Source organism: Netta rufina (genome assembly GCF_964035555.1).
Source record: "Netta rufina genome assembly, chromosome: 5".
NCBI lineage: Eukaryota > Metazoa > Chordata > Aves > Anseriformes > Anatidae > Netta > Netta rufina.
The window spans coordinates 10,317,757-10,339,766 of NC_140128.1; the positions used below are offsets into that span (position 1 = coordinate 10,317,757).

General features: G+C 37.9%; 1 protein-coding gene across 8 annotated transcripts in view; it reads right to left on the minus strand.

Annotated features, from left to right (window-relative positions):
• Positions 1-14,096: 14,096 nt before the first annotated feature.
• ANO5 (anoctamin 5) overlaps positions 14,097-22,010 on the minus strand; it is a 54,191-nt gene continuing 46,277 nt past the window's right edge. For all 8 annotated transcript variants that reach the window (XM_084288139.1, XM_084288138.1, XM_084288135.1 and 5 more), the window contains 4 exons: positions 20,800-21,005; positions 19,494-19,675; positions 18,270-18,375; positions 14,097-17,818 (listed from right to left, as the gene is read on the minus strand). In XM_084288139.1, the coding sequence (XP_084144265.1) occupies positions 17,597-17,818; positions 18,270-18,375; positions 19,494-19,675; positions 20,800-21,005 (716 nt within the window). In that variant the 3' untranslated portion in view covers positions 14,097-17,596. The remainder of the gene's footprint in view (positions 17,819-18,269; positions 18,376-19,493; positions 19,676-20,799; positions 21,006-22,010) is intronic.

Below are 22,010 nucleotides of genomic sequence, written 5' to 3' on the forward strand. Positions count from 1 at the left end.
ATTTGTTTTTTAATATAACAACTAGATTTGAAATAAAAAATCTAGTAAGCTTTCATCCGATAGTAAATCCCCTTTAAATTGCCAAAGCAATGGTATTGGTATTATTTTTTAACGTTTATTTATTTATTTATTTTTCATACGTCTGTGGAGAAATTTGACAGTGTAGGATATAATTAATCTTAAAAGTAGATGTAGATGCTTATCTTTTTACCAGACATTATAGGAACATCTGTTCCTTTGAATTCCTGTACTGCTCCATGAGTTAAATGCAAAGGATCCCTAAGGACATCAAGCCATCTGTCATGTTACGCAGACAGAAAGGCACCTACCTCGGGGGGTGAAACGGAGTAACAATTCTCTCAGTACTCAGGAAAGCTATGCAACACTTGGTGAGTGGGATGCAATTACCCACAATGAAACCAAGCCAAGCATTGAAGCATATTATCCTATCTTTTATTAATATGATGCTTAACGATCTTTTATATCATTAATCTATCATTATTTTATTGTTCCGTCTTGTCCACCATTGGACTGTTTAACAGCATAGGCAAGGCTTTTACACAGAGTTATAGTCAGGTCTGTTTTCGCTATTTTAAAACCTTGGGGCAAATGTACAAACTGAAGAATGGATTATGGGGCCTTTTATTGCTAGAACTAGAAAATCAGAACCATCTTTTCTAAGGCTGCAGTAGTCCTCTCTTTTCTGTTGACATGTCTCTTAGCATTATTTTAAAACGTATTAAGAGAACTTTTGGGGAGGAATTGCTGTTGATTCAGATCACAAGGTACACAAATGTGAACAGGGCTCAAATCTATTATAGACAGTCATTCAATAGGCTAACCATTTAAAAAAGATACCAAAAGGAACTTCACATACATCATTTGATCAGGAAACTATTCCTGGTGGAAGAACAGACAAAATTAATTAAATAAATAAATAAATGAAACAGCTCTTAGAGATATTTGTAAAAGAGTTGTGTTTAGTATAACGGGGAACTGACATCTGAGTTTGTGGGCTGACTCATGGACTATAGTGCTGGGTCTGGGACTGATCTCACTGCCTGAATTTGCCAGTCAGTTTTTCCATGCCTCAATTTCTTGCATGTGAAGGATGGTGAACAATCCTTCTTTGGGACAAATAGTGATTTATCCATAGACTTAATTAAATCAATGTATATAAAATGCTGCATGAGAAAAATGTATGGAATTTCTATTACATGTAAAGATATTTCTCCATGGAGAAACTCATATGTAAAACTGTAATTAGTAAACTACATCCACAAAGCATAATTTGCTGGTGATACAGACAGGCAACACATTTCATCATCACCACTAGGCTGTGCCAGAACAAGTTCCAGTGATCTAAGGGCACTTGTGTATTTTCAGCTGCTATGTCATCGCTCTTCTATGTAAAAGGATATTGAAACAGTGCATAACTGTAGCAATAATAATAATAAGGAGGAAGCATATGTTTTTAGTTTATATTTGGGGTCAGTGGAGTCTTGTGGAAAGGTACCAGTGATTCTCTTGCCTTCTCAGGAACCAGGTTTTTCACAGAGAACAACTTCCATTTGTCCTGTATTTCCTTCTTGTTTCATTTCGTGACAAGCTGACAACCATCACGTGAGTTCAAGACTGAATGTGATCATATTTCATCTCTTTAGTTCCTGTGGAATCAGCCCCATATAGTCATCTCTAATCTGGATCCAAAATAGGTAAATTAAGGAATCTGATGGGGTTCTTATATCTTATATTCACATCTGCATTAAATCACACTAATCCAAGATAGCAATGCCAGCATATCCTCAAGTAACTAGTATTTTCATCAAAGGACTCTCATAATTTTATTTAGAATATAAAATCAAATATGAACATCAGAGTGAATATGTCCAATTTTCTGAGGTTCCATTTACCTGTCTTCAGCAATCCTAGCTTTCTCCTACTTCCTCCTCACAGCAGGACCTATTCAGGACATATGTGAACTCCAGTCCTCCCCTGCATGTTCCCTAATGCTTTCCTGTCAGCATCCTTAGTTCCTGTAATGTCACCGGCATGCCCTTTCCTCTCCCTTATTGTGTTTCATTTATTCTCCTATACAAAAATGCTTTGGGTAAAATATTTTTCTGGAACTTGTAGGAAACTCTTAACTCTGAGGCTTCAGTGTTTCTGGCCTATTTGACTGAAGTAGGTTCAAAATGTTGACAAAGGGAAACTGACATAGTGAATTGTGCAAGCCTCATTTCATTAGAAAGCTAAACTGAAACAACCCGCTCTTGATGTTGTTGCTTTTGTTGATCTCAGGTCCCAGTAAGAGTGGAAGGTGTCCTTGATAATACTTTTGAGAAACAGATCCTTTGCTTTGTATAAATCACAAAGGTCTCACCTGTTTTATACAATAAATATTTTAAAAGATAAATACTAGATACCTTCTTAGGACAATATGCCTATGCATCTGAAAGCATAAAAGTCTAAGTGTCCTTCTTCTTACCACAAGATAAAAAGGAAAACCAAAGATTGTAAAAACTGTTGAGGTAATGTGAGCACAGAGAGGCTATTCCTGTTGCTGTGTTTAGTATCTAAGATGTTTCTCCTCCCTCCAAAACATTAGAGCAGTACATAATTCAAGATGACAGGAAAACCTGTGCTTTATTTTAGGGCACTGCTAATGAGCTCAATGGTGATTACACTGTGTTCCACGGGATGCGGGGAAGATCAGGGTATCACATAGCTAGCTTTATGCCAAAGCACTCTACCAATCCATTTCAAAACATCTGTGATCTCTAAATGTAACTAAAATATCAACTTCTCAATTCAGATCCCTTTTCTAAATGTCAGAGGGAACACCTTCAAGTTTAGACTTCATATGCATTTCATTTCATTTCATTTCATTTCATTTCATTTTATAATCTGTCATTTCAGTGTAAATATTTCATGTCTTTTTTTTTCTTATTGTTTGTTATAAATAAGTCATCACACGTCTGATGGATTAACTACTTGATGCCACTGGAGGAAGCTGCAGCTCCAAGTGTGCTGCATAATGCCATGGGGTGATTCTAGCTTTGACAGCTATATTACAGTGGCATAGCTCTGGCAGGTTGAGGCTCTACAGGTGTAAGTTGAAATGAGCGTTGTTCTTCTGGACCCTTATTTTACATCTTTCTTTACATATATATAAACCTTCTGCCCTTTGCAGGCCCAAGATTTGCTTATCCGTCTCTTAAATTGGCATTTTAATTCTGAAAGCCATAACACACTTCTCTGCCATTTGGTTTTCAGCCCAGCAGTCCACACCTCAGCAGCAGACACATATGGGTCCATCACCATAGACTTTTGCTGCATCACATTTGATTTTTACAACTCATGTTCTGTAGCTGAGGAACTTCCTGGCTACTCCTGTGATAAAGACTTTCTGTCTGCTTCCACCATCCAATGAGCAGTTTTTAAATGCCCTATTTTTTCACAGCTGTAGAAGTGATCAGTTTTACCTTAATGCTGCCTCTGTATGCTATGGTGTATTAGTAATTGATCCCACTCTGTTTGTCAAAGCCAATACTGGAGTGTGGATAGAAAGATCTTATGAGACAGTGCTAGCTATTTTGTTTTAGTGCTACAGATACTTCTCAGTACATTAGAAAATAACAATTTAAAGGAGAAAAGACAAATATCAAAGTCTCTGCTTGGGCTATACCCCTCCATAAGTCAGCAAGAGGCATGTCTCTGTGGAGTATCAAAAAGGGAATTCAGGATTAGGCTTTCTGCATTCTTTAAAGTGCATGTTGCATTTTACCAGCAGGCTATCTTTAGCTAAGCCCCCCAGACAGTTTCACATCCTCTACAGTCTCCTTGCAGAAGTGATGCTAGTTCCTCAAAAGTCCTCTCACCATTTGGTTGTTCTAAAAGCCCTGCAGAGGAATGCATATTTCTTAGACACTAAGCCTGCTTTACTAATGAAAAATGTGCATTACGCTACAGCCAAGCAAAGATCAAGACTGAGTTGTGTATAAATATGAAAGAATATGAGCACAGTTCTATTGCTGTTTGCCAGATGTCCTGAGATCACACCCTGGGGGTTGCAGCTAGGTAATTAATTTCTGCAACACATAACTTGTTAAATTTAGCTGTTTGTTTTCATGTTCTCTCTCACTTAATATTTTCCTTCAGTTCCAAACTGTAGGTCTTGCTTTATATAAAAACTCCAATAAAATAACCAGGGTTATTTCCAGAAAAAAAAAAAAAAAAAAAAAAAGAAACAAACAAACAAACAAATAAATAAATAAAAATCTAAATTCACTTGCACTGATCTGAATCATGGCATGTGTTTTCTACACAGATTAATTTTTTCCCTTTATCATGATAGACTTCTAACTCTTTTGGTAAGGAAGGTGTAAGCTGTACAGAACTGGAGGCTCTATCTATTATGTCTGTCTTTCTGTATTTGCCAATGAAAGGAACTGGACAGTCAGCAGTACTATGCTCAGGACAATGCTTCTCCCACCCCACTTCCCCACCATCTGCAGGTCCAATGCAAAAAGTCACCTTTAGGACTAGATTTGACCAGGTTTTGTGTACCTTCAGTCTTCAGCTTCTCTATTGCAGATTCAGCTTCCCAAACTGGAATCAGGAGTAGCAGGTAGAGTAGTTAATGATTTCCTTTGTGTAGAATGCTGGTGGTTTAATTTTAGTTTGTTTTTGTTTTGTTTTATGCATTTATTTATTTTGGAGTGATGTATACATCCATTCAAAGTTGGTCTGGGACTGCCAATTCATTCACACCTATATCTTGGTATGTATTCCTTTCTTTTTCAGTGTTTTCTGAAGGGCTGAATGCATCAGAATCATTACAGTGTCTACCTTTTGTGGCCTACGGAATGACAGGGTTCATGGTTTTTAGACTTTCTATTATAAATAATAATGTAATAATCAAAGATCTAGAATAACTATGGATCCCCAAACTGAATGGCTGGGAAAGGAGTAGTCTCTAAAAATCCATTCTGTCAGTCACATCTTTTTCTCTTCCACATTTCCATGTGCTGCGAGGCCCCATGGCTCATGGAAACACCTTTCCCTGGAGGTGCTTATCTTTAATAAAAATCTCCACTGAATCCGTGAGTTGAATCAGTCTCACATTACTGCGTCACTCTCGGCCAATTGAGCTGGTCTGCTCGCACAGACAAGTTTTCTTGGCAAGCTGCCACCTTCTTTCCATTTATGACAAGCATATTAATCACCCTCTGAATGGTGCGTGCTTCATCATCAGTGCACATCATAAATCACTGAGAGGTACTTTTGCATCTGGTTAACATTACACCTAAGGACTTCATGCAGCACATTGCTGTCCCAGTCTACACGGGCATCTTTCCTTCACTCGTGTCTTGTACCTTGACTAGTGTTTTCCAAAAGGCTTCATAAATCGATTACTTGTCTTTCAAAAGCTGCCCTATACTCTGCAGCACTTTTAATAGACTTCAAAATGATCCTCATTAATCTGGCTTCACTAAAAGGTTGGGTGACCAGTTATACAGCCTGAAGGAAATGGGAAAATATGACTAGTGAGGGAAAGAGAGAGCAGGATTCTCTCTAGAGCCCATGTGGGGTACAGAAAAGGTCAGACTGTGTAAAAAAGAGCACAGGTTTCTCTACTAAAACTTACTTTCAAGGAACATGATCTTAAATACAGTAGGACTTTCTCACAAGTTCTAGCATTTTTGCAGGAAATCTCTACAATGACACAAGTTCTGGAATTGCTTTCCCACACCACAGGCAGGTTATCAGCCTGAAAACATACTATGACTAGGCCTGTTGTGGGGGGCAAAGCGGGTGTCTGTGTCACATACATTTCCTCTTTTTCCAAAATGCTCTATGCCTCATTTTCCCATCTAGTTCCCATTTCCCTGTAGTAGGAAATTCTTCTCCAAGCTTTTTATTAATTTAGACCTCTTTATTTTGCCAAAGACCAGAGGGACATAAATAGAAAAAGATCACATTCAAAATTGAAATAATTATGAACTTTTGATCATGTTGCTAAACATTTAGGCCTATTCTGATACTTGTAACAAATACTTAAACAAAGTTTAACTTCAGCAGTTTTCCTGTGATTCACTACTCCAAGAGGAATCAGGTTCAGAAATTCTTTGTTCCCTGTGCATCAAGAGGGAGGACTGAGTAAGCTGAGCATGCGTGACCTGAGTGTTGGAACTGGCAACTCAGTCTTGCAGAACAAGACGGAAGATTGAGAATCTCAAGAAGCAGAAAACTTGTTGCCTTTGATGATATTAAAATAGTGAAAACTTCTGTTATTATTTTTTTTTAAATATTCCCCAAGGCACACTTAATCATGCATAAAGAAAATCTTATATGATTTAAAGCTTTTTTTAGTTTAAAAACTGTCAACATAGATTTTTTTTTTTGGAAATATTCTATCTTAGAAAAATAGGGTAAAAAATCTGGAAAGAAAGCCAAAGGAATCATTTCAGTTGTCAAAAATGGGGGTTCAAAATGTTCTAATTCATTTCACTGTCATTTTTAATAGTACATGTGATGTTTGAAAGAAGCAACAGAAACAAATGAATACATCTTGATGAAGAAATCAGTTGAGAGTCTTCAAAAGAAAACTGTGAAAGCATGGGATTTTTCAAGGGCTTAGTTTTTCTGCTAGCTCTGTTCATTGCCTACTTCACAGTATTCAACATTAAAGAATATTCAGGGTTGGAGATGGACAGTTTTATCACCTGCAGTCATTTTATGTGATCCTTGGGATTGCCTGAATCAATAGACTTTAGAATATAAGCGTTGGTGTCAGTTTATGGTGTAATCCCATCTCGAAAGGCAATCAGGTTTTGCCGTTGATTTCAATGGCACAAAAGTTTTCATCTCTTCAGCTAATGCTGCAGGAGGATGGAGATGTAATGAATATACATACGTCCTTAGTATCTGGCTTTTCTGAATTGTGCTTTTCCAAAAAGAGGAGGCCGCTCTGATGGCAAGCTGTTCTCCAAAATGCCCCCCCAGCTAAGAAGCAGAAGAAAGGATTGATGCAAGCATTTAGGCTGTGCACTGCCATCCTCGGAAAACATCCACCCCCTCAGTGGATGCCAACGTGCTCTCAAAAGGAAGCAAGTCTTTCTGCACAAGTGTTAAAGGAAATAAGGAAATAAAGACAAAAATGATCAGAGAGGAGAACCTAAGCCTGGTGAGTTTTTTCCTCTTAAGAAAAGGAAAGGAGGGCTCCATTTGTCAGCATACTGATGCTGCTGCAGTTAACATGCAGTTAACAGTAGCAAAGAGCAGTAGGCAGCCAGAAACTGCGCAGGAAAGGAGGAGTGTGAGAGAGGAGAAGCTGGAAACTGCATAGATGGAGCAAATACTTCTGCTGTTTGGAGATGTCTGAGCAACTGGTGCACTGATCGGCACGGCTAGCCATTGTCCATATGGAGAGGCAAACCCCATGGAGACAAGTCCTGTGAACAGTATCCAAGGTGGCATCTGCATTTCAACAAAATCTGTCTCTTTTTCTGTCCAAATGCAGAGACATAAAGCACGCTGATTCCACTTCACCTGACAGAAGTCTGCTCTCTGCATTGCAGCTAGCATGAGCATGCCATGGCTGGTTGTATCTGTATTGCTAGTTTTGAGAACAGACTTCTGGTAGGCCTGTCTTCATTTCTGTTAGGTGTTTGACATTTCACTGGCAAATCACGATGGTCTGATCAAAGGCATTAAAATCAACAGAAAAACTCTTGTCTACTTCTTTGGATTGGCCTTGCCTTTGGATTGGTCCTGCCAGAGAAACACTGGGACCACTTCAGCACTCTAAAAAAGTAACACAGAATGTTTTCTTTGAAGACATTGATCCTGTAGCATTTGCTTTTCCTGTGCTAAATAATGTCAACCCTTTTCCAGGATACAGGCTTAATTATAAAGCTTCTGAATGACTGAGAATTTTGTGCATTTGTGCACAAATAACTGGCATTTATTTTGGAGTTAAGAAACTCACCACGATAACCTTCTAGGAAGTTATAATTGTTCCTTCCACAAATGAAACTGAGAGTACCTAGCTCAGCATTTGCCCCATCCTCATCATACACACTAAGCTCTTTCACAAAAGTGCTTACTCCTGTGGCTGTCTTTGTGCCCAGGAATGAGTCAGGTCCCTGGAAACAAGGGATGCATGAGTAAATCACTGGTGAGCGGTGGTGTATCCAGGAGAAGGGGGGCTGCTCTTTGCACAGGGAGGTGTGGGGTTACGCTGGATGGACGTCTGAAGCAGAGTTTACCCTTGCACTGGAAGTGAAGCAAATGCTCCAAATGCTTTCTTTGCATTTAATTTCTTCCAGCTGCAAAAGTAGAAGGAAGCCCACTTTTCCCTCCCCCTCAGAATCAACCTCTTGGATGCCCCATTTCAGTTCCTGTCTTAACTGCTAATAAAATTGGCTCCGCTCTCCTAGGCAGGGGAGACTTGCTGACAGACTAGTACTTACATTTAAAGGCTTATACACATCTGAGTATTAACAAGTGTCCATGTTTCTTTACGTGGTCTGGCTTCAAGCCTGTTTCTTGACTCAGTTTTTCTGTCTTCTCCAGTTGCTGAGCCATTACACCTCCATTTATTCACCCTCCCCTATTTGAAAATAAGGTTGTTAATAGGGACTTCATAGTTCCTTGCTAAAATCAGTTCCCTGTAAAGTTCAGCAGATAACTTTAGCACTTGGAATTTACAGAAAAAGTACAAAGCAAGTTTCTTCCTGTGCTGATTTCCTCCATGTGTGTCACCTCCTTGAACTCCAGTCAGAGTAGTGACCCCATTAACGGTATTATTTTACCAGGGAGAGTATGCTCATTTGATGAAGAAGCTGAATGTTGTTCATTGATACATGGCAGCTTGGCACATTATGGCATCCTCTAATTAAAACATGAGTCATCATGACAGGCTCGTTGTAGCCACAGAATAATTTGCTATTTTGACGAGTGCCCAACAACAATGTAATGAAAAAGCATTGAGCAGCTTAGTGCTGTACCATGAAACACACAGGATCTCGTTGTTCCCTCTCTCAGAGCAGGAGATTTTTCTATTTATAAATCTTTGTGAAAAATCCCTTTATGGTGGTGTAACAGACTGTTCCATTAAAAATGAAAGAAAAGAAAAAAAAAGAAAAAAAAGGAGAGTGCTGGAAGGTTTGCTTTTTCCCAGGAGAACACCCCAGACACACCCCGCAGGATCATCTGTCATTGTTCCTTTAGTCTGAACCTGCACACGCCAGTGGATTGAAGTGGCAGGAAACATCATTAACAAAGGGTGCTTTGAGTTCTTGGCCAAGACACAAGGGATATTTCTTAAAATGTTCATGCAGTTTGGGATCCTGACACGCGCACCTCACACTCTGAAGCATCTTGGGAGGATGCTCTGGAGGCACATGAATTGCATTTCTATTTGGGAGCCAGAAGCCCATGCAAGGAAGACTGTTAGCAGATGAATTGAAGTGTGACCTGGCACCTAGGATTCGGTGTCTGCTAGTACTGCCACTTCTGAGGAAGCCAAAAAAGCTGTCATGATACAGAAGCAATGCTATGTGAAAGGGGAAAGCAGGGAATCCTTCCTGATTGTAATACACTCACTTGTAGCTTGCTTACAGCAGCACAAAGTCTAGACACCTTGCAGCATGGAAATGCTGGTACTGCTGGTGGTCACAAAAATAACAGTTGCCATTATATACACAGCGAGCTGCATTTATGTAAATCTCTTGGCCCACCTACTCCAGCTCCTTTTTTAAATCTGGATTTCACAGTGAAATTTTGAATTCTTGGCCATATTGGAAAATGGTAGCAAAATTTTCATCAGTACAGATGGACTCAGGATTTTAGCTGAAGAATAAATAATATAGGGACCACAACCAGAAAAGAGGCTCAACCTTACCATGATTGTTTGCTGTCACTCTGCTAACAGGATAATGTCAACAGAAGTGTTTATTCGAGAGAACTCAAGAGCAAGAACATCTGTTGTGATGAGACTCTAGCAAGGCAAAGAATCCAGCCTTCAGTTTTTCATACTAAAATGTTCTCTTCGGAGTACTTCTATTCCTCCTCTGGAAACATTAAAAGAGCCACCTAGCATGCAGCCCATGCTTCTTGAACATAGGCTTCCTGTTACACTGCTGCAAGAACTATTTGAGACAAATTAGTAAAAGCCATCAGCATGAGGGATGCATGTGGCCAGGGGCAATCTGATACAGAACTTTTCCACTGTTGGTTTTCATTGCTGGAGATGGTATGATGCAGATTCCTAGCCACATCAAGCATTTCAAATACACTCTGGCATTGAAAGAACACTGTGGCAGTGTTTAAAAGGCTCGTTTACGTAACGTCTCTTGACTAGAGAAGTAGTTCTGCTGTCCCACATCATTCAGGTTGAAAACACTTTGCTAAATTCCCTCTCTGTCTGGCTGTAAAATGGCAGGCCACTGGGAACACCAGCTGCTTCTTGCACTGCTTTGTTCTAGCAAGCAGTGCTCCTGCTGCAATGCCTACAGACAGTTATGGTGGGAGGCTGGAAGGAACACCTGGAACAGAGCAGGGACATTTGAAAATCACAGCAAGACAATATTGTTCTTGTTCTTGTACTTTTTTTTCCCTCCCTCTTCCTATTGTCTGTCCATGCATCACATTGAGGCTGTGTAAATGAGCTCCGGGAGAAGGAAAGCTCTAGTGAGGAGCGATGCTTCAGTGTTACAGCCAGCTGAGTGACCCACAGTGGTGTTTCACTGAGGCTGCTTCAGATGTGCACCCATGTGAACAGCACCAGAAGGCAGGGTTTTGTTTATGGTGTGGGGGTAGAGTGCCCATGTTGTGGAAAGTGAGGGCTCACAGCTCACCTATGGAGCATGGGCCGTGTAGGCATTAGGGTGTAAACAGCTTAATACAGATGGCTGGAAAAAACATATACTGTGGTAGCTCTCATAGACTTCACCCATTCTTACAATAGCATGTAAGTAGAAACAGGTCTTGTATGTATTTGCAGCTTGTTTTGTAATCATTGGACTTGTAGACCTAATTAATTCTTTAGCTGCTCTGCTCCTATAGCAAACCAGCTTTATAACTTGACTGTCCCACCTTTTGTTGTTTGGCCTTTAAACACAGCGATTTAAACCTGGCTGGCTAAAGGTGTCATTCAGAGAAGTTGATATTTCAAGTAACTTCATGGTCTTTTACAGCCATAGCCTTTGGGCTACACACATTTATATCAGAGCCTGATACCAAGAGAACAATGATCGTCCTGAAAAGAGCCATCATGCAGGCAAACATTACCATTTAAACAAGAGCACCGTGCTTTTAGTTTAATACCTTCATTACAGCCTACAACGATTCAGATTAAATTACATAATATATTAAAAAGCCACCTGAGTTTAAATCTCTCTATTTCTACTTAGGCTAGATAGATACGCAACATTTGACCACAGAATTACTGAGGTTTCTATTCATTTCTGGCAGCAACCGTTCAGTTAATGCACAGGATTGCTAAGTAATAGCTGTGGGCCTTTGGACCATCAAATGAGAAAGCTCAGTCAGGCAGCAGTTCGAACACAAACGTGTTTCTGACTAGTTAACAGCATTGCTGAGGAATTAAGGAAGAGTCATACACTTACTAAATGTTTTAGGTTGACTCATTTCTGACTGAGAAAGCATAGTCACTGGTTGCTGCAGGGGAATGTGCATATGTGCCTTCCAAAAATTGATATGGCTGCTGAATTTCACATCCTACTCAGCTCCCAGCAGATTTCTCAGTACACATGCTTATGTAAAAAAAAAAAAAAAAAAAAAAAAAAACACACACACACAAAAAAAAAAACTTCCTGAGCTGCATCTGAATGATGTAAGTGTTGGGTAGGGACAAGTGATTATTTAAAACCAGAACAAGATTTAATTTAGTTCTTCCTTTTTAAGGATGCCTTTAAAGACTGCTGCAGAATTGTGACGACCCTGAGTAGGCAGAAGGACAGACAAGAAACGTTATCTGTGACTGAATGACGTTACATTACGAAGTTATTTCCAGAATATTTGAATCATTGATACAGTAACGATCATTTTTTCTCCTTTACTGCTTCCACTCTGTATAGGGAAGTAGGGAAGGAAGCATTTTGATGCGTTACTCCTTTGTTCAGGCTGCATTAGCCCTCTTAATCCTATCTCTTTGCCATACCAGAGGTTTGGGACCCCCACCCCCTCCCCCAGCTTCATTTAGTAGCCTCTTTAACTTGTGCTTTAGTTACATCTGGGACTTCAGCTTGCAGGAATTGCCAGTGGTAGAGTTATGCTGACCTGAAGGTATTTTCACTGTCACATCTAAGAGATTATTTTCAGAAATGTAGGTTTTTTTTTTTTTTTTTTTTTTTTTTTAATTTTTGAACAATCTGAGGCATGTTAGACAAGATATTTTAAGTGCTGCAAAGGCCATGCATTTGAAACAGACATGAAATGTGCAGATTTCAAATTCTGGGATACTATTTCTTCCCAGGCTTTCTGTTTGTTTTTCTAATAATCTACTGGTGAAGGGGGTTACTTATATAGTCCTACAAGAGCAGAAATATGCAGCGTACAAAATAGACAAATGCCTGTGTTCAAAACATTTCTTCCATTTCAGTACTCTCTACCATTTTTTGCATAGCATAAATAGGGACTTATTTTTAGAAATACCCTTTAATATGTGTAGCTGACAATACTGAGCAAATTAAATGCCGCCAACCACCAAACACTGCTGTTAGTACAAGAGAAATGAAGTTAAGACTTCATAAGGGTAACTACAATTTTTGATCATAGAGACAAACAGGTATGTTACAGGATTTGTGGGTATCTGACAAATTTTCATGCCATTCTTATAAAATGTAATTGTTTCTGGATGAAATCATAGTCCCAATTAAATGTCCTTACCCATTTGCCACAGGTTTCAGTGTGGGCAAAGAGCCCATCTCCAAGAGCAAATCTTGAATTTGCCTGAAAGCTTTTAACATTTCTATAATGCACGAATATCCCCTATGTCCCGCAGAGCAACAGCACCTCCATTGGTCTTTTTATTTCTATTCACTGTTTTCTTTTCCTATCTGTCTTAATTATTCCTATTGATACCTAATTAAGTAACGTATCCCACCTCAGTAACAAACAATGGCAATAGCATAATACGTAATTACACCTTGCCTTTTTTTTTTTTAGTGCATATGAAATTGTTCATTTCATGCATTTCTTTCATGTGATTATCTTAAATTATTATTTTAAAGTTCAAAAGAAAGCAACTATGCCTGGAGGGTGGTGTTGCCAGTTTTGATAATGGGGTTAACAAGTTCCAGTGTTAACTAGTGATGGCAAGTGATTCATTGTGATTTAACCCCAAGTCCCACAACAGTGCCACAATTAAAGTTTTAAAACATGTAGAGTTATTTATGAACATTAAGACCAATCACTTGAAAAGATCTTGAGCTCTATTCTAATTCTCCAGTATACATCCTCCAAGCTAACTAAGCACACGTGTGAACCACTCACGCTGTGCGTGAAAAATGTGTGCATGACTGAGAGCTTGAGAGGTCACCTCATGTCCTGATACCAGAAAAATAAAAACTGTATCCAAAAAATAAAGGAAAAAGCAGCCTGGATGAAAAATGAATGTAGGTTACCATGCTGTTTGTACCATACCTTAAGAAAGATGCAAGTACTCAATCTTGTTCACTGAATTGTGGCCTTCTAACAAAGAATTTGGGAAGCTACAATGACTCATGAGGTAGCTATCATACATGCATGCTATCTCAGCTGATGTGCACTGCTTACAATATATGCAGAACTTAGAACACATTTCCCTTGGTATTAGTTTCTTAACAGAATGTACAGTTGGAAGATGATAACCAGATGTAGGCTTTCTTACCTTTTTTTTTTTTTTTTTTTTTAAACTCAGACCACTGCAGGAAACCTGTACGCAGCATCCAAGTATCCTGCAATGAGTTGAACAAATCTTTACAAATACTTTTCTCCAGAAGGCTCTCAGGGCATTTAATTTGCTGAATTCTTGATTTAAAAAACAAAACAAAACAAAACAAAAACACCCACAAGTTGACAGCATATTAAAAATAAACACAGCTTTATTTGCAAGGTTTAAATCTTATTAAATGTACATATATAAGTTAGCTGAATGCAATGTTTAAAAAATTATCCCAACATTAGTGTATCATATATCGGCAACATACTTTGACAGAAATGCCACTCCGATTACATGATGGTACAAGTTAAAACAAGCAGTACACACAGAACAGTACTGAAGTCCATATATTTTCACTCTTTCCATTGTCTCAAACTGATAGTCTTACATAAAAAAGTAAAAACATAACAAAATCTTCTAGAAATAAACAGTACAGTGTTTTGTAGTAGCACTCATTTTGCAGTCATTTGCTTAGATCATACCACACAATCTAATGTAAAAATACTAAATTTGAACTGGAAGAAAAAAATCCCTGATTGTATTACACTTGAAAGGCCAATTTTATGTTCTAGCTAACTCTAATGAAGCAATCTACTGTAGCTTTAACTACAGTAGTTCCAACACAGAAGTAGCTTTGCTTTGGTTAAAGGACACTTTTAGATACATATTTTAAACACATCAAAACCAAATATTCTAACAGTAAGAACAAGCGCATCCCAAAACTGCCCAGACCGTTTTTTCTTATTTTGTCACTTTTCAAGAACACTTCAGGAAATATGTGTACACGGACCATTATAATCCTAATCATGCTAATAATCTTTTGTCAAAATACTGCTTAATGACAAGTAAAGGCAAGTGATGACAGAAATAGGTGTTAGATTTTCTGACATTAGCTCTTAATATGACAACACATTTTCTCTTTAACAGTTTCTGTTACACCAACAAATTATGTTACGAAATGTCATTATATATTTTTAGATACATATATTTTAAATAAGTAGATACCTTTTTTTTTTTTTTTTTTTACTTCTTATTGCATGATACAAAATACCCAGAACGTGTTTCAATAGCATCAAATAGGAAGTGATATCAAAAAACGAATTTGAAAGAAGCGAAGAGTGGGGGCCCAAACATGAAATCAAATTCAAGGTCTTCACATGGGACTTCTGCATCTCTCTGTTGCATGTATCCCAAACTACATTGCTTCCCTGTTTTCCTCCGTCTTGCTTTTAGATAGCAAGAATCATTCACAATGCAGCTATTTTGCTGACAACTTTTCAAGTGTAGTACATGAGGACACTATTACAGGATCTGAAGAAACTCATGTTCCATATGCAGAAATAGTGCATCTAATGCCAGTTGTTTCAGATCTGCTTTCAGCTTCAATCAGATCTGTACATTTTGCATAGAACTGTCATTTTGCATCTCCTATTTGAAACAATTGTTTGCATTGCTAACGGTAAAAAAAAAAGTCTAAATTAAGCAATTTAGTTAACTGTATAGATGTAAGAAGCAGGAAAGTGCTAACATTATATAAATCCTCGTGTCACATACGTAATTATGGTGAATGATATTCTTCTTTGGCTTACACATTAAGCAGCAGAGATAGCTTATTTAAACATGCATTCCTGCAGTATATCCATTTCTTCAAATGTATATGAATATTTAAGAACATGGTCAGTTCATCATAAACATGAATTGCCAATATGTGTGATTTATCAAGCAAACTTACAGAACAAAGCTGAATAACTTACAGAAAAGTAAAGAAATGTACAACTGCTTCAACTCCTTGACTGGCAGCCAAACCATGTGATGTTTGTTCGAGGTAGGCACTTCAATGTTAGAACTTTTGCTAGTTATTAACAGTTCCACTGAAGACACTAATTTAAAACTCTTACAATATTAAGATTACTAGCCAAAATATTTCAAGACACTGCTAAAATGAAATATAGGAACCGTAGGTTGTGGATCTAGTAAACAGTACATAATTTGGCTGATATCAAATACAAATATGATATATCTGATTTTTTTTTTTCTCGTATACTTGCAATGAAGTATAACTTTCAAAGTGCAAATATTAACATCTTTAATCTCTCTAGCTAGTGTATTTCAGCATGAGAGAACTCAACAGTCTGGTGCTAGTTTATCTAAGCAGTCTAGGTATGAACTGTTTCCTGTGAATGGCCTGCGTGGCACTAACACACAGAAGTGTGCCAAGGCAGGCATTGTTTGGCTAACTCTATAGTTACATGTGCAGGTTCACAGTATCATGATGCCTGCAAGCACACTTAGGAAATGCACATTTCCACATAGTGATCATTTTCACATTTTGCCAAATGCAAATAAACAAGGCACTAAGCGTGGAGGTGTTGATATGTTTTAAATATACAGCGAAATCATCAAAATGCATAACTGCTTAAATGTATAAACCAAGGGCACATTCATATACAGATTGTAGCTACTTTGCACAAGTATTTATCTATTTATAACCTTAATAACCTTGTAGAAAAATCCCATGACAAAACAGAAAACAATTCCTTCCTGAAGATTAAAGAAAGACTCCTATGTATAAGGACAGGAACAATGTAAACAAAGTACATGGTATTCTTAAAATCTTTTGAATATGAATCCTAACCTCTGAACAGTCTTGTAGATAGATCAGTTAGTGCGGCAGTCCAGCCCCCAGTCCACTGCACTCTGAAATCATACTCTATGGCATGGATCAAGCACAGACGTATGGTTTTAAAACCACACCTTTTGTTAACATTCACAAAAATGGGAAGAACGTAAACAAAGGAGCAGTTTTGGCCAACACTTATGCCGAGCATATTCTTCCAATGGCAGTTTTTGAGATGGAGAAATAAGCATTTCTCCAAATTGCATACATCTTTTAGAAAACACTTTAAATAGAGGGTTCCACAAAATCTGCATTTAAAGAGCGAACTCTTTGGCAGATGTTATCTTAATGAATATAACTATGGCGTTTTTTTTTCCTTCAGTAATAGATATTAACTGAATTCTGTGCCCTAAAATAATACCAAGTGGAATTAAGCCAGTATATCTTAAAAACAACAACAACAACAAAAAAATCCTTCTAAAAAGCATACAGAAGTTCAAAGCCAGGAACAAATGTTTTGTAAGACCAAGTTGATACAAAAAAGCCCCAAACCCCAACCCAAACCTTTTATCAGGACTTATCAGCTGTCTGATTTTAAATGATCATGTCATGAAGTCATCCTTCTCAGCATTTTCCACAGCAGGAATCTTCTATGATACATCCTTTTTGTTCAGCTGGGATACAGCCTCGAAGTTTGCATTTAACAGTACGGGAAGGGCTTGGTGGTGGTGACTGTATGATATCCTGTGAGCCCTTTTAGCATAACACTCCCTGTACTGGGAATCTAGGTTCTAGGATTACATGACTATTTGAAGTGATAGGTAAATTGAGAGCAGTGCCCAAGTCTTACAGTTAAATAGATTTACTAAACCTAGGATGCTCAGTACAACTTTTCTTTAAAAGTCTAAAATCTTTGGGCTGAAAGCAAAGGGTTGAACCTGTCCTATAGCTTTCAAGTTGATGCATACTGAGCAAATCACAGATAAAGAAGCTAAAATGAGCTAAATCCCAAACAGTTGTATTTTCAATTACATTGCTCTGGATAACTCCATTCTCCCTTCTGTAGCAATGAACTCTTTTTCTGTGGCTCGTTTATCACCTTGACACAGTCTCTCCTTCAGTTTTTCAAGCTCATACTCATGTAGGATTTTCTGTGTTAAATACTTTTCACGTTTTATTTTGGCTTTCACATCTGCAGGGACATCAGGAATCATCCATGCTACAAAGAATTTGACGATGAATACAACATGCTGCAAAAAATGATATTGTGTATATGAGATATGTACAAAGATTAAAACATTTCCTGTTACACACAAAGTTTACTTCCAAACCATTTATGAATTAGCACAGCCAACAGCAAAGTGTCAGGTTCTGAATTCCTAGCATCACTTTCTAATACCCATGTGTGCTTCTTTAGCTGTTTTTTATCCTACATAAATCACCACAAAATGCTTTTAGGATTTACAATACGGATCAAATCCAATAGTGTCCTTATCAGCTGTTTTTACTGCTCTTACTCTGAGGTTGACTTACTGATGTCAAAAGCCCTACTTAGACTATTCATTTAGGAAGGGTATTTGGGATTACTTAAGGAAGAAACTCTTTTGTACTCTCAGCAATTCTGTTTTCTGTAACATTAGTAGCTACCTAGCAAATGTATAAAGGTATTAATTTCAGAAAGGAGTAACATAGGTAACATACCTCCATAATAATTATAAAAGCCAGTTTTGCAGCAAGAATGTGCCAAAACTGCATAGTGTGTAAGTATTTCTTCTCGTGATCTGGAGGATATCGATAGTCTCTGTACCTGTTGAATAGAAAGACATGCAAAGGTGAAATGTCATTCAGTCTGAGACAGACTACAAGCTCAGTGACACTTACAGCCAAATACAGCTGTCTCTTCAGGAACCTTTTCATCTTGTTTTAAATGGTCTGCTTCCTTCTGCAGAAAAAGGTTGCCTCTCCATTTGCCTCTTACGTTTGCTTAAACATCCCCACTCGCAGCAACAGAATATAGATGAGTATGTGTGAAATTTTTATACACAGCTTTCTCTTTTTTTTCAAGCAATAATCAAATAATGCAGGAATAATGAGATTTATCACACAATAATTGACAAATATTAAATAAATCCAACAGATGTTGACAGATTACATACTGAAATAACGCAGGGCTTAAAGGAAGCACTGTCTGGAATTTGTGTTTTAACACTCCTCACATGTATAAGTAGGATAAAAACTCCCACGTCTTTAAAACTGAAGCATCATAAAGCTGTAGCAACAACTTGATTTTTTTTTCCTTCACCAAATCAAATTGAAATGCTTCTCTTTTACCACAGACTTCTCTGAAATTCTTCCCCAATTCTTCCAGAAGCTTCTGATAATTCTTATGGTAAGAAGGTAGTGTTTTCTCTTTTCATTTTTATTTTTATAAATGAAAGTAGGATGGACCGCAATTCCAGAGATATTTAGTATGGCAAAAATTGACTTCAAAGACCGCATCTTATTTTCAGCTTTGGAGTCTGAACTGCCCCATAATGATGCTTCCTTGGCCACTAAGGCATTGCAGCCTAAATACCTTGAAAATTCAGTTTGGTGTTGCAACCTTAGGGACATCAATCTCCTCCATCACTCAGAAAAATAACAAAAAAAACACCAATAGCTTAATTAACCAGAAAAAAAAAAAAAAAAAAAGGCAAACCACATTAGCCATAAGAGTCTCTTAAAAAATTTTTCTTTTTAATTACGGGCATGATCTCTTACCATCTCAAACACTGCCTTTTCAATAGCTTAAATGCTATGTCTTACACTTCAGAAAGATGAGAAGACATGATTTACTTTCTAGTAAGCTAATTAGATCTGCAGTAACTTTTTTTTTCTATATTCTAAATAAAGGCACAAAATATTTATCATTGTAACACCACCAACCTGCATATGACAAAATGTTCTGGGTTCGTTTTAGGCTTGTTTCTCTCAGGAAAATCAGAGATTAGAAACACTGACAAACTATTGTTTATGTATCCGGACATCGGTGAGTCGTCACTTTCAGAATAAGCGTAGTAGTAAACTAAACGAGGAATCATGTCTGATGTGAATGCAACAATAAAAGCCTGAAAAATAATTTGGACAAGAAATTAAGCAAGTTCTACACAAAAATTGTGAGCAGATTCATAAAGACTTTTTGGTACCGTCTGTGGCGTAAACCAGGATCTACTGAGCAAGGGTGACACTAACAAGCACCAAATCCCAAATATCTTTTTCTCTAGAAGAGTATTCTGACTTCAAAGTCACTCTTCCCTTTCCTCTCGTTTACTAATTTATCAACTGCTTTATGAAATGCAGGACAGATTCCCATACTTTATCAGCCCTCAACTGAATCATCTTCTGTCAGCATTTACCACACTCCTTAGTGAAAAAAGAGATGCAGGTTAGAATTCCTCCAAGTAATAGACAAACTTGAATTCAGTGAGTGGATCAGCCAAGTTATTCTATGAAAAAAAGGGAGCCATTTTCTCCAGCTGTATTGAAAGAGTTAACAATGACTTCTGGCACATTTTGCTTGGAAGCATGAGATACTTGAAATGCTACCTTACTACTTGAGTGTTGGAGATCTTTAAGGTCCCTTCCAACCTGAGCCATTCTGAATAGCAATAGCTGCAGGTGGTTTTGTTGCCTAAGACATCTGCAGATCTGATACAGCTGAATACACTACATTATAAAGAAGCAACTCTTTTGCCCAGCGGTCTGCTTCACATTACATTCAAGATGAAATACTGAAATACCATTTTATTTCCAATGTATAAGAAGTACCCTAAACCACCACCCCTATAGGGGCATCCAAAAACAGCTGAACTAGCAGCATTCCCACAGAACAGGCCTTACAATGATGAGAGAGAAATGTCATCTGGTAAACAGACCCAATCCACCTCTCTTGTCCCTCATAGTCCCCTCTGGATGATCAGCGTGCTTCATCAGACTAAGATTCAGACTGGATTATACCATTACAAAATGCTGAAAAAAAATTCATGTGAATGAAAGATTATGGTCCAATGAAACACGGATGCACGTCATCAACACACAGACAAACCAAACCACCCACACAGTTGTATCCCATCTCCATAGGGTAGCATGTGATAAAATGAATACTGCTGATGAAGGAGAAAAAGTATTAAGCGATTTTTAAATCTGCCATAAAAAAAAGTCAAAGCTGACTTAGTGCAGTTAGCTTACTTACATTAGTGACAACAGACAAGATGGCCATTCCATTCAGGATTTCTTGCCAAACTCCTATGCTATGTGCTTTTGCAGCCACAGGTCTTCTGTACTGAGTGGTTAATTTCCAGGAGTCTACTCGAATCTCCAAGATATTATTCATCAGAGCAAGAAGCGGAGCCAGAGGAAAGGATGCCACAAAGAGCGTAATGAATCCAAACTGAATGACTGCAAGGCAGAAAAGACAATCACTAACACCTGCACCTAGTAGAGCACCTTTGGGATGATACCGAAACATTCAACTTGGCCCTTACAGACAAATGGCCAACTTCTGTCAGGCTGCACAACAAGTTTCCTCTAGCCCTGCCCAAAGGGAAGTGACAAACTGCCCCAGTCCCAGGCCTGGTCTCTTAAGGCTGCAGCACCAAAAGGGAAGGGAGATTCGGGTCCTGAAAAATGGTGCTGCCAGCAGTGCTGGACACTAATGCTTTCATGGTGCTGCAGTTCTATTCTCATGAATGGCAACTAGCTGTAGGGGAAGGGGAACATACTCACACATCAAATTTCTGAATCATGAGAGGAGTTAAAAAAAAAAAAAAAAATTTTTTTTTCTTTTCCTGCAGTTTGTGCAGATTAAGTAAAAGCCTAAAGGGTTTCCCATCAGTTAGACTTTTAAATAAGAATAAGGAAATACTTCTATTTTTATCACAACCTTACCTCCACCTATTGTTAATGCTTTCGACAAAATATTAACGCCAATTTTCCACTGGAGAGTCTTAACTTGGTTTAAGAATTGTAAATAAAATACATAAATGATCACTTTAGTCGTTACCAAAATGAAAGAAATCAATTAACAGGCATGACTAATGAAATTGATTGTTCTTTGAGTATGAATTTCATGAGATCACAGTCCTTCATGAAACATCACCAAGTGTACAAAATGACAATAATATAGCTTCACTAGTATTGTTGTCAATCTAGAATACTTAAAATTACAAGGGACCCCCTTTGAACCAATTTTTTCCTTCTAATAGACAAGTATGTATGTATGCGTGTGTGTGTATATATATATATATTTATATATATATATAAAACGTATCCTTTAGATTTAGTTTTCTGAATTTCTTTTTCTAATTTCTCAGGGTTTGTAAACTAATTTCAGATGCTGATCCTGTTTGCATTACCCCTGAAAAAAGCTTTCTGTTACTTGTGCTCCCTCTGCTGGCCTACTGG